At 43.1% G+C, this 13,661-nt stretch overlaps 1 protein-coding gene across 3 annotated transcripts in view; it reads left to right on the top strand.

The window, feature by feature from the left end:
* Positions 1–13,661, top strand: part of LOC111156555 (ring finger protein 10) — a 41,631-nt gene that overhangs the window by 4,088 nt on the left and 23,882 nt on the right. For all 3 annotated transcript variants that reach the window (XR_002641217.1, XM_022517535.1, XM_022517534.1), the window contains exon 2: positions 9,560–9,756. Coding sequence is in view for 2 of the 3 variants with exons in the window: in XM_022517535.1 (XP_022373243.1) it covers positions 9,560–9,756 (197 nt within the window). In the remaining variant the exon portion in view is untranslated. The remainder of the gene's footprint in view (positions 1–9,559; positions 9,757–13,661) is intronic.

The following is a 13,661-nucleotide window of genomic DNA, read 5'->3' on the forward strand; positions in this document are numbered from 1 at the left end:
GAGACAGTGAGAGAGAGCATAAGAGAGAGAGAGAAAGTCAGAGGGAGAAGCAGACTCTCCATGGATATGGGAGCCTAATGTGAGACTTGATCCAAGGACTCTGGGATCATGACCTGAGCCGAAGGCAGTTGCTTAACCAATTGAGCCACCCAGGCACCCGAGGGTTTTTTCTTTTTCTTTCTTTTTTTTTAATCCATCCATACTTCCTTCCTTCCTTCTTTTTAAAAAGAATTTCTTTATTTGACAGACAAAGCGAGAGAGGGAACAGAAACGGAGGAGTGGGAGAAGGAGAAGCAGGCGTCCTGCTGAGCAGGGAGCCCAATGTGGGGCTCAATCCCATGACCCTGGGATCATGACCTTAGCCAAAGGCAGACACTTAATGACTGAGCCACCCAGGCACCCTGAGAGAGAGAATCTTTAGCAGGGTCTGTGCCCAGTGTGGAGCCCAACATGGGGCTCGATCACATCCCTGAGATCATGACCTGAGCTGACATCAGGAGTCAGATGTTTGACCTACTGACCCACGCAGGTGCCTCTCAAGTGAATTCTTAAGAGGTCCTAGGCGGGGGCACCCGGGTGGCTCAGTCGGGTTAAGTGTCTGCCTATGGCTCAGGTCATGATCCCAGGGTCCCGAGCAGAGAGCCAGGTTTTCCCTCACCCTTTGCTGCTCCCCCTGCTTATGCTCTCTCTCTCTGTCAGATAAATAAAATCTTAAAAAAAAAAGTCCTAGGCAATATTTATAAATCGCCCTTTGTATGCAGGTAACTTGGCACTTGCCATTCTTTTTCTTTTTTAACATAAGAAATGGTTTATTATATATTTTTTTAATTTTTTTTAAGATTTTTTTTTTTTTTTTTTAATTTGACACAGAGAGAGAGAGATCACAAGCAGGCGGAGAGGCAGGTAGAGAGAGAGAGAGAGGAGGAAGCAGGCTCCCCACTGAGCAGAGAGCCCGATGCGGGGCTCGATCCCAGGACCCCGGGATCACGACCGGAGCCGAAGGCAGAGGCTTTAACCCACTGAGCCACCCAGGCGCCCCTAATCTTTTAATTTTATTAACATATAATGTATTATTTGCTTCAGGGTTACAGGTCTGTGAATCATCAATCTTACACAATTCACAGCACTCACCATAACACATATCCTCCCCAATGTCCATCACCCAACCACCCTGTCCCCTCCCTCCCCTCCCACCCCCCCAGCAACCCTCAGTTTGTTGGCATGTGTCATTTTTTTTAAGATTTTATTTATTTATTTGACAAAGAGAGATCACAATCAGGCAGAGAGGCAGGCAGAGAAAGATGGGGAAGCAGGCTCCCTGCTGAGCAGAGATCCCAATTCGGGGCTCGATCCGAGGACCCTGAGACCATGACCCGAGCCAGAGGCAGAGGCTTAACCCACTGAGCCGCCCAGATGCCCTGGCACGTTCATTTTTGATACCACTTCTCTCTTTCATTAAGAATTACTAATTTCAGCTGGATTCAATTTGTTGTCAGTTGTTTCTATAGTAAGCCCATATGTTGCCCCTCCAGAGGTGCTTGTCAACTACTCCGAGTGGGTAAGCAACTTGCTTGTGATTACAGTATGAATCAGCAGCAGAAACTTCCTGGCTGGTTTTCTGACCTCTAGGTTGTGCCACCTGTTAGAACTAGAGCTAGAAATGTTGATGATGCCAAATTATTTAACTGTGGAAAAATTTTTGGCCTTTAATTTGGCAATGGAGGGAAAGACTGAGATGTGTTATTTGGTAGAGACCTTTCTATTAGGGAGATGTGGAAGAACTGAGACATGGATTAAGGTTTCAAGTCTCTTGTTGACTCTGTGATCCTGAGTTCTGGATTTGAGTCATTTAACCAATGGTCTTGTCCATTTTGGAATGTGTCTTGATAGTTGTCCTCTGTAGTTCTCAGCTCTGGCTTGTGCATCAGAATTTCTTGAGGCTCTTTTTATTTTATTTTTTTGAGGGTTTTTTTTTGTTTGTTTGTTTGTTTTTAAAGATTTTTTATTTATTTGACAGACAGAGATCACAAGTAGGCAGAGAGGCAGGCAGAGAGAGAGGAGAAAGCAGGCTCCCCGCTGAGCAGAGAGCCCGATGCGGGGCTCGATCCCAGGACCCTGGGATCATGACCTGAGCCGAAAGCAGAGGCTTTAACCCACTGAGCCACCCAGGCGCCCCTGTTTGTTTGTTTTTAATAGGGATGTGTGGAGCTCTTTCCTAGGGATTCTTTCTGATTCTTTTTTTTTTTAAGATTTTATTTATTTATTTGACAGACGCACAGCAAGAGAGGGAACAAAAGCAGGGGGAATGGGAGAAGGAGAAGCAGGCCCTGGGATCACAACCTGAGCCGAAAGCAGGAACTCAACAACTGAACCACCCAGGCGCCCCTCTTTCTGATTTTTTAGGTCTGGATTGGGTCCTTGGGCCCTGGCATCCAGTTTTAAAAGTCTCTGCGAGTGAGTCTCCTGTGCAGCCAGGACTGAGAACCACCACTTGGAAATTTATTTATTTTTTTAAAGATTTTATTTATTCATTTGACAGAGATCACAAGTAGGCAGAGAGGCAGACAGAGAGGAGGAAGCAGGCTCCCTGCTGAGCAGAGAGCCCGATGTGGGGCTCGATCCCAGGACCCTGAGATCATAACCTGAGCTGAAGGCAGAGGCTTTAACCCACTGAGCCACCCAGGCGCCCGGAAATTTAAAACTTATAGTGGAGAATATGTTTCTGCTAGGAACTTGACTTTTTCAAAATCTGAAGCAGATCATCTTTATTGCTGTCTCCTTTCAGAGAAAAGAAGACAGATTCTAACCCCCACGTTATTCATATGTGTGTCCTGACAAGTTGTCTATGAGACATCCCAAAAATCGTACTCCGAATTTTATCTCTGGGTCACAGGCCTGACTGTACCTTCAGTCTTTAGCTGCCTGTTGCCTGGGTCTAGAGATAAAGCCAGACTCTCACTTCAGTTATCTAACTTCATACTTTTAGGTGAGTGGAAGACAAGATGATGGAGTTTGAGCAACTAAAATCGTGATACATATGTGGTCATTTTGTAATCTGTTTTAGAAATGAGCAGTTCCCTGTCCATCAGAGAGCAGTTCTGTAAATGTGATGAAACTGTTTCCTTGCCTGTGTGGTAATAAGTGGAGAAATAAAAATAGAACTTTCTTGTTCAAATATAGAATCTGGCTTTACCTAAATCTATGTAACTATTAAGTGCTTGTATTGAAAGTATTAGGGTGAAATGCGGTATCATCTGAAACAGTCTTCGGTAATGAGGTTTGGAAAATCTATGTTTTCTGTACCTGCCTGTTTTCATAAGCCCTCATTTGTTCTCATGGTAAAGTTAGCTTGGACCCTGTTCCTCTGAATTTTCTACTTATTTGAAATCTTATTATCAACTCCACAAGTAAGAACATTTGCGAGAGAACTAAAGCTTCACTTTCTGTTACCAGTGATGCTGTGTTGGTCAGTAACTGTGGCTGACTGAAGTAGTAGGTAAAAGTGTAGTTCTTAAGTTCTAACTTCAGGTTAAACTCTGGTCAGTTTCCCTACCTGGGATTGAAAGGTGATTTGTAGGAGTAAACCCAGCCTGGCAGAGTTTCTATGACCATCTGCTCTCTGCATTGCTGCCATCGCCTGTGACTGTTAGCTCGACTCCCAGGTTGTGATTTGGTCAGGTTTGGAGAGGATGGCATACCTCTCATTTAAGCCATGCTGGTGACAGGGTAAGTGTGAAGTGGTTGATTTCCAAATTCAGACTTTGATTTTATCAGCTCGTGTTTCCTTTTCTTTTCTTTCTTTCTTCTTCTTCTTCTTCTTCTTTTTTTTTTTTTTAAAGATTTTCTTTTATTTGACGGAGAGAGAGAGAGAGAGAGATCACAGGTAGCAGAGCAGCAGGCCGTTGGGGGCCGGGAAGCAGCCTCCCTGGTGAGCAGGGAGCTTGATGCAGGGCTCGATCCCAGGACCCTGAGATCGTGACCTGAGCTGAAGGCAGGGGCTTAACCCACTGAGCCACCCAGGTGCCCCTCCTTTTCTTTTTTTGAGGGTATCTTCACTTTGGATTTCTTAATCTGATATAAAATAAGTTGGTCATCTTACCTAGAAATAATTTTTCCTAGGTACTTAGTAGTTTTCAAAATTACCCAAACGATAAGTATACAGAACTTTTTGTATACTTAAGTCAGAATCTTAGAGGGTGAGGGATCCCCTAAAAGCTTATCTGGGTGATTCTTTCAAACTGGCAGGATTGGAAACCACTTGATTAGGTAAAAGTGAAGCTGCATTTCCCGAAGTTAACTGTCTTAACAGCCTGCGTGTTGCCTTTCCAGATCTGTTTCTTTTTAAAAAAAGATTTTATTTATTTATTTGACAGAGAGAGGCCTCACAGGTAGGCAGAGAGGCAGGTGGAGAGAGAGAAGGGGGGAAGCAGGTTCCCCGCCGAGCAGAGAGCCTGATGCGGGGCTCGATCCCAGGACCCTGAGATCATGACCCAAGCCAGAGGCAGAGGCTCAACCCACTGAGCCACACAGGCACCCCTCTTTTTTCTTTTTTTAAGATTTTATTTATTTGACAGAGAGCACTCAAGCATGGTGAGCGGCAGGCAGAGGGAGAGGGAGAAGCAGGCTCCCTGCTGAGCAGGGAGCCAGATGCGGGACTTGATCTCAGGACCCCAGGATCATGACCTGAGGCAAGGGCAGCCGCTTAACTGACTGAGCCACCCAGGTGCCCCTCCAGACCTGTTTCTATATATATATTTTTATATATACAAACACACACAGATATATATGTGCCCCTAGAAAAAATTTTTTTAAATTAAGATTTTACTTTTAATTCCGGTATAGTTAACATATATTAGTTTCAGGTGTACAATATAGTGGTTCAGTAGTTGTATCTATTACTTAGTGCTTATCATGATAAGTGTACTCTTTAATCCCCTTCACCTATTTCACTACCCCCCCCACTTCCCCTCTGGTAATCAGTTTGTTCGCCTTAGTTAAGAGTCTGTTTCTTGGTGTGTATGTGTATGTCTCCCTCTATTTTTCTGTGAATCATATACACACACACACACACACACTTTTTTTTTTTTTTTTAAGATTTTATTTATTTATTTGACAGAGAGAGATCACAAGTAGACAGAGAGGCAGGCAGAGAGAGAGAGAGAAAGAGAGAGAGAGAGGGAAGCAGGCTCCCTGCCAAGCAGAGAGCCCGATGCGGTACTCGATCCCAGGACCCCGAGATCATGACCTGAGCCGAAGGCAGCGGCCTAACCCACTGAGCCACCCAGGCGCCCTGAATTACGTATTTTTAACATAACAGGATTAAGCTATATTTGGGGGAAGAAACTTGGTAGTTTCTGAGGCTCATGGTGGAATCCTCTTGATTTTTAAAGTACCACCTCCTTAAAGTTTGAGCGTAAGCCCAATGGATTTCTTCATTAAGAGTCCCCCAACTTCCATTCTAAGTTTCTGCTGAAATGAAAGCCATTAAATTAGTATGCAGCCTTGAGTTGGTCAGATTTCCATGTTGAAATAAGATATGCAGTGAATATAGACAAATCTAAGACAGGACGGAAATCTTTTTTTTTTTTTTAATTAAAAAAAATTTTTAATAAACATATAATGTATTTTTTTTTAAAGATTTTATTTATTTGACAGAGAGAGATCACAAGTAGACAGAGAGGCAGGCAGAGAGGGAGGGAGGGAAGCAGGCTCCCTGCTGAGCAGAGAGCCCGATGCGGGACTTGATCCCAGGACCCCGAGATCATGACCTGAGCGAAGGCAGCGGCTTAACCCACTGAGCCACCCAGGCGCCCCCATATAATGTATTTTTATCCCCAGGGGTACAGATCTGTGAATCGTCAGGTTTACACACTTCACAGCACTCACCATAGCACATACCCTCCCCAATGTCCATAACCCCACCCCCCTCTCCCTCCCCACGCCCCCCCCCCAGCAACCCTCAGTTTGTTTTGTGATATTAAGAGTCACTTATGGTTTGTTCCCCTCCCGATCCCATCTTGTTTCATTTATTCTTTTCCTACCCCCCAAGCCCCCTATGTTGCATCTCCACTTCCTCATATCAGGGAGATCATATGATAGTTGTCTTTCTCCGATTGACTTATTTCACTAAGCATGATACCTTCTAGTTCCATCCACGTCGCAGGACAGAAATCTTTTTTTTTTTTTTTTTTTTAAAAGATTTTATTTATTTATTTGACAGAGAGAGATCACAAGCAGGCAGAGAGGCAGGCAGAGAGAGAGGAGGAAGCAGGCTCCCTGCCGAGCAGAGAGCCCGATGCGGGGCTCGATCCCAGGACCCTGAGATCATGACCTGGGCCGAAGGCAGCGACTTAACCCACTGAGCCACCCAGGCGCCCCGACAGAAATCTTTTTAAAATAAAATAAATTTTATTCTGAAGGTGCCTGGATGGCTTAGTCAGCCAAGCGTCTGCCTTCAGCCCAGGTCATGATCCCAGGGTCCTGGGATCGAGTGCCACATCCTCACATCGGGCTCCCTACTCAGTGGGGAGTCTGCTTCTCCCTCTCCCTCTGCGCGCCCCCTCACTTGTTCTCTCTCATGTTCTCTCTCAAATAAATAAAACCTTTAAAAAAACAAATTTTATTCTGAGATTTAAAAAAAAAAGACAACATGGAATGGGCAAAGGGAGAAGAAAGATAAAGTAGTCTTTTTTTTGGTCCAAAGACTAATTTGGGGACCTCTTCTACCTTTAGTTATTTAGGTTTATATTGTCTTCAGATAGGTTTCATTTTCCCTTTTTTTTTTTTTTTTTTTTTTTTGCTGGTAAACTTTGGCACATGTTAAATGTGTCTTGTCAGGATTCTTCTTTCAATTGGGGACAAAACAATCTATGCAGTTCAACTCCCAAGTAGAAAATATGGGGCAAAGAATAAAAACAAGTGTTCTTTTTTTTTTTTTGGTTAAGATTTTATTTATTTGACACAGAGAGAGAGATTACAAGTAGGCAGAGCAGCAGACAGAGAGAGAGGGGGAAGCAGGCCCCCTGCTGAGCAGAAAGCCTAATGCGATGTGATGTGGGGCTTGATCCCAGGACCCTGAGATCATGACCTGAGCCGAAGTCAGGGGCTTAACCCACTGAGCCACCCAGGTGCCCCCAAAACAAGTGTTCTTTATACAAAATACAAATGGTCAACAGATTGAAAAAGTATTTGTTCCTACTCGTCAGAGAAAATAAAATTTAAAACAAGAATTTTGACCCTTCAGTTTAACAAAGTTTATTCAACTCGGCATTGTCAATAGTGACCTAGTGACCTAGACCTAGACTTTTCTCTGTTACAGTGTTGTTAAAATGTAAATAAATAGGTACAATGGTTTTAGAAAGAAGCTTGAGAATGTATAAAAGGCTTTAATGATCATACTTAATCTGCTGATTTCATTTTGAGAATTTGACATGATCGTACACACAGTCCTCTATATAAAGACACTCCCAATGCTAACTAGCTAACTAGAAACCACCTAAATATATAGCAGTAGGGGATTGGTTATATTCTATTATAAGCATATGGTAGACTGTGCAGCCATTAACTATTCTTTGAAGACTAGAGATGCATGAAAATGCTCATGGAGTAATAGAAGACAGTGTATTTTGTTATGTCTGTCATTTTGTGAGAGACGTGGCCAGTGTATGAAATGGAGAGTAAAAGGAAATTATGCACTGTGTGTAAGTTGGTATTCTATGGATAGGGGCAAATTTAAATTATTCTTCCAGATTTCAAAATTGAACACATGTTCTTATGACTGGAGGAAAAAAGCAAGAAATATATTAAAAAAATTTTTTTTCTCAGATTTTACTTGAGAGGGGGAAGAGAGAGTGAGCCAGGGGCAGGACAAAGAGAGAAGGAGAGAGAATCTTAAGCAGACTCCATACGAAGCTGCGGGGATCAGTTTCACAACCCTGAGATCATGACCTGAGTGAAAACCAAGAGTCGGATGCTTGACTGAACCACCCAGGCGCTCCAAGAAATGTTTTTTAAAAGAATATGACTCATGCTGATCTAATATGTTTTTAGAACTCAACTTCTTTTGTTTTGTCAATTTAATGGCTTCTCGGTTTGATGTCTAGTGTATATGTAAATATTGTTTTGCTTTTATGCCTTTTGAATGTACCTGCTAGAGCCTAGGCCAAGCCTTTGCACTATAGAATCTAGTTATGTTGTAGTAATTTAAGGAAAATAATGTCTTCTATCCTGCTTCCAGATAAAATACTTTTCCCTCATAGATATAGGCTGACCCCTTTTTCTTTTTTTTTTTTTTTTAATTAAAAATTTTTTTAAAAGTAGGGTGTATGGCCAACATGGTGCTCCCAAACTTAGGACCCATAGATCAAGAGTTGCATGCCCTGTGGACTGAGCCATCCTGAGTGCCCCAGGCACTTTTTAATCACTTCATCTAAGTGGACTTTTTTTTTTTTTTTTAAAGATTTTATTTATCTATTTGACAGACAGAGATCACAAGTAGGCAGAGAGGCAGGCAGAGAGAGGAGGAAGCAGGCTTCCCACTGAGCAGAGAGCCCGATGCGGGGCTTGATCCCAGGACCCTGGGATCATGACCTGAGCCGAAGGCAGAGGCTTTAACCCACTGAGCCACTCAGGCGCCCCCTAAGTGGACTTTTTTAAGGGTTAAAAACCCTTTACAGGTTAAACCCTGTAAAAAAGAGAGATATTGTGAACTAAAAATCTCTGGTTTCATTTGCATTTGTATCCCTCCTGAAGGAGGGACCCTTCAGGCTTTGGCATTTAAAAAAAAACGTTGGGGGGCGCCTGGGTGGCTCAGTGGGTTAAAGTCTCTGCCTGCCTTCGGCTCGGGTCATGATCCCAGGGTCCTGGGATCGGGTCCCACATTGGGCTCTCTGCTTGGCGGGGAGCCTGCTTCCTCCTCTCTCTCTGCCTGCCTCTCTGACTACATGTGATCTCTGTCTGTCAAATAAATAAATTAAAAAAAAAAAAAAAATTTGGGACACCTGGGTGGCTCAGTGGGTTGAGCATCTGCCTTCTGCTGGGGTTGTGATCCTGGGGTCCTGGGATGGAGCCCCTGCATTGGGCTCCTTGCTCAGTGGGCAGTCTGCTTCTGCTTCTCCCTCTCCCCCTGCTCATGCTTCCTCACGTGTTTTCTCTCTCTCTCTCACTTGATCACTCTCTCAAATAAATAAGTAAATACAATCTGTAACAAAAATAAAGAGCCAAAGTAAAAACCACCTTACTGAGTTGTCTTGCCCAAAGCTCTGGCCCAAACCGAGATTTCTTATTGGAGGTTGTGGAAGGGTCTGTTTACCTTTATTTTTATTTTTAAAGATTTTATTTTCCTAAAACCCTGAGATCAAGAGTCCCAGGCTCTTCTGACTGAGCCAGCCAGGTATCCCTGTTAGTTTATTTTTAAGAGATTTTTTTTTAGGTAGTGTCTACCTGATGGGGATGCTTGAACCTACAACCCCAAGATAAAGCATCACATGCTCTTCCAACTGATCCTCCAGGAGCCCTGTGTATCATTTATTAACTAATTCTTTGCATTTCTTGCTTTCAGATGGAAAGAACTCAAGTGGATCTAAGCGTTTTAATCGCAAACGTGAACCTTCCTATCCCAAAAATGAAAATTTTAGCAACCAATCCCGTCGCTCCAATTCACAGAAAAGCAAAACTTTTAACAAGATGCCTCCACAGAGGGGCGGCGGCAGCAGCAAAGTCTTTAGCTCTTCTTTTAATGGTGGAAGACGAGATGAGGTATGGAATTTAAGAATGGTCTTTCTAAAATAAGAAGCATGAGCTCTGATTCCACCCCCCTCCCCCAGGTTTATCAGTAGTTGGTGAGGAGAGAAACATGAAAAAGTAAATAACCAAAGCAGTCTTGAATAGTTGAGGATTAACTAGGTTTGGAACTTTGCCTCTTTTTTTCCCTTGAAAGTTATAGAAATTTCCTTGGTGAGGAAGACATCATTATCCTGGATTGTGAGAAATCACAACAAATTTGGGGTACCTTACTTTGTATAGTCCTTCTGTCATCACTCCTGAATTAGAGGTACCTCTTAAATATTTAGGTAATAAAGTTACTTCAGTTAATTAATGACATTTGCCCTGTAGTATCTAGCAGAATGCACAATGCTATATCCTTAGTCCCAGCTACTCTGATTTTAGGAGTTTCTTAGGTATCCTTTTGTAAGTCCATAAAGACTTCCTTATGAGGTAGTTAATTGTAGCATTGTTGGTAGTTAGAAAATCTAGGAAACAACCTTAATTAGCAAGGGACTGGTTAAATTGTCTTCCTGTTTGAATGTTTCATATTATGTAACCATTATAGAATAAGACACATTTAATGTATTTATAGAAGAATTCATTCATTCACCAAGAATTTAGTTCTCTTCTGGTGTGTATCAGATACTATTCAGTTTGGAATACAATACTGAATGGAATATTGTCCCTCAGGAGCTTATATTCTAGTTCAGGGAGATAATAAATGATTATACACTTGAACCTTGAAAAACACAGGTTTGGACTGCATGGGTCCACTTATGTGGATTTTTTAAAAAATAAATATAATACAGTACTGTAAATGTGTTTTGATTTTCTCTCCTTTTTTAAGATTTTATTTATTGAGAGAGTGTGTGAGTAGGGAGAGGGGCAGAGGGAGAGAGAATCTCATGCAGACTCCACGCTGAGCATGGAGCCTGACGTGGGGCTTGATCCTATAACCCTGAGATCATGAGCTGAGCTGAAATCAAGAGTTGGACGCTTAACCGACTGAGCCACCCAGGTGTCTTTGTTTTGATTTTCTTTCTTTTTTTTTTTTTTAAAGATTTTATTTATTTTATTTATTTGACAGAGATCACAAGTAGGCAGAGCGGTTGGTGGGGCGGGGGGAAGCAGGCTTCCTGTGGAGCAGAGAGCCTGATGCGGGGCTCGATCCCATGACCTGAGTCGAAGGCAGAGGGTTTAATCCACTGAGCCACCCAGGCGCCCCTTGTTTTGATTTTCTTAATGACATTTCCTTTTCTCTAGCTTTATTTTAAAAATACGATGTATAATACCTATGATAAATAAAACATGCGTTGAGTGTTTGTTATTGGTAAGGCTTCCAGTTAACAGTAGGTTATTAGCAGTTAAGTTTTTGGTAGAGTCAACAGTCATACATGGGCTTTTGATTGTGCAGGCAGTAGGTGCTTCTAATGCCTGCATTGTTGAGGGGTCATCTGTATAATAAATCTGAAGGTAAGTGCTTACCGAATTGACAAAAAGTAGACTGAGAGAGTTAGGATAGAGAATAACGAAGAATACAGTTTTATTTTTTATTTTTTTAAAGAGCTTTCTTATTTGAGGGCGCCTAGGTGGCTCAGTTGTTGGGCGTCTGCCTTTGGCTCAAGTTAAGATACCGGAGTCCCGGGATTGAGCCCCACATTGGGCTCCCTGCTCAGCAGGGAGCCTGCTTCTCTCTCTCCTCCCCCAGCTTGTGTTCCCTTTCTTGCTGTGTCTCTCTCTGTCAAATAAATAAAATCTTAAAAAAAAAAAAAAAAAAGATTTTACTTATTTGAGAGAGCATGCATGAGTGTGTGTGGGGCTGGGAGAGGCAGAGGCAGACTCCCCCTGCTGAGCAGGGAGCCTGATGTGGGGCTCCATCTCAGGACCTCGGGATCATGACCTGAGCTGAAGGCACATGGTTAACTAACTGAGCCACCCAGGCTCCCCAAGGGTACGGTTTTAGAAGGTGCCTAAGGAAAGCTGCTCTCGAGGAGGTGAAGTTTGAGTAGAGTCCTGAACGAGCATGGGAGCACACCATACAGTTTTGAGGAAGAGTGTCTTAGCCAGAAGGAATAACAAGTGCACAAGCAGTAAGGGATCAGAGGTGGTAATGTTTTTGGCTTGTTTGAGGTAAAACAAGTAGGCTTCCCTGGGAGAAGGAGGAGTAGGGAATGAAGCTAAAGAATGGGAAGGAGGGGTCAGATCATGTGGGGCCTTGCAGGACTTTGCCTTTTGTTCGGAGAGATGGGAAACCATCAGGGGTTTATGAAGAGAAGTGCTGTAATCTGACTTGGAATTTTAAAGGGGAGTGTGGAACCAAGGAGGTTAGTTAGGAGGCTGTTAAGATGTTTCTGGTGAGAGTGATGGAAACTTTGAAACAGCGATGGTGAGAGGTGTGCCCTTTGGGCTAATGTTTGAAGGTAGAGCCAACATGACTTTTTTAATATGTTAGATATGGGGTCTGAGCAGAGTAAAAAATGAATGTTTTTGGCAGGAGTTCAATTCAAATACCATATGCTGAAATGTGGAAGATTTCCAGAGAAGTACAGGGTTTGGGGGTGGTGGGGTGGGAAGGGGAGTTGAGATAAAGAACTTCGTTTTGGAAATACATTTATGTGAAGAGGTTTACTGGATTTCTTTTTTCTTTTTTTTTAAGATTTTATTTATTTATTTGACAGTGATCACAAGTAGGCAGAGAGGCAGGCTGGGGTGGGGGGGAAGCAGGCTCCCTGCTGAGCAGAAAGCTGGATGCAGGGCTCAACCCCAGGACCCAGAGATCATGACCTGAACTGAAGGCAGAGGCTTAACCCACTGAGCCTCCCAGGCGCCCCAGTTTACTGGATTCCTAAGTAGAGATAGGCAGTTAATGGGATCTGGACTTGAAGGAAGAGACCCACGCTAGAGCTAGGTGTCTGTGTGCATTTGGTGTTTGCAGCTGTGGAACTAAGTGAGATCATTAAGGAGTGAGTTGCTGCAGAAAGGGAAGAGATTTAAGGACTGAGGCTTGAGTCAGGTTCATGAGGGATCAGCAAAAAGGGAGGAAGGGAACTGAAAGCCATTTGGAGAAAGTAGTTAGTTTTGCCCTGTGCGGATAGGCAGAAAATGAGGACTGAAAGTGGACCAGCAGATTTCATAAATAGGAAGGTAAGTTGGTTGACTAGTAGATTTGATAATAGGAAGGTAGGTTGTTGGCCTTGAGCTGCTTTGGTGGAGTGGCAAGGATAAAAACCTGATTGGCATAGATTTAGAGAAAATGAAAGACAGGGAGGAAGGAATAGTAAGTTTAGACAGTACTTTCTGGTGGCTTTGCTCTGAAAATGAAAGACAGGGAAGAAGGAATAGTAAGTTTAGACAGTACTTTCTGGTGGCTTTGCTCTAAAGGGGAGCAGAGAGGTGAGGCAGTAGCTTGAGGGAGTGTGAAGTCCAGAGGTTTTAAAGTTAGAGAAATTATATCACATCTCTGGTAATAGGATTGTCCTGTGAGGGGGGAACATGACGCAGAGAAAAGGGGGAGAGTTGCTATAACAGTGTCCTTGAGTCCTTGAGAAGTTGGGATCTTGTGTACAAGTGGCTTAGATAGGAGCTTTGCCTGTTCATCCTCAGTACACAGGAGGAGGACAGAGTACCTGGTAGGAGGATGTAGGAATTCTTTTTTGATTGTTCTTACTGTCTTGGTGAAATATGGAAGATGAGCTGAGAGAGGATCCTTGGAAGCCTTGAGGAATGGAATTGTCTGGGTGACTGGGGAATTAAGTGGGTACAGAATTGTCATTTGGTTGTGGTAATATTGCCAGGCAGCCTAAGGGCCTACTTCAGTGAGACTGGTTGCTGTGGTGTGGTTGTGTTCTTGTGTATAACTCTCTGGTGCTGGTATGGAAATACATAGGCAGAGTTGG

The sequence above is a fragment of the Enhydra lutris genome, unplaced genomic scaffold, assembly GCF_002288905.1.
Source record: "Enhydra lutris kenyoni isolate GAN:26980312 unplaced genomic scaffold, ASM228890v2 scaffoldscaffold46, whole genome shotgun sequence".
NCBI lineage: Eukaryota > Metazoa > Chordata > Mammalia > Carnivora > Mustelidae > Enhydra > Enhydra lutris.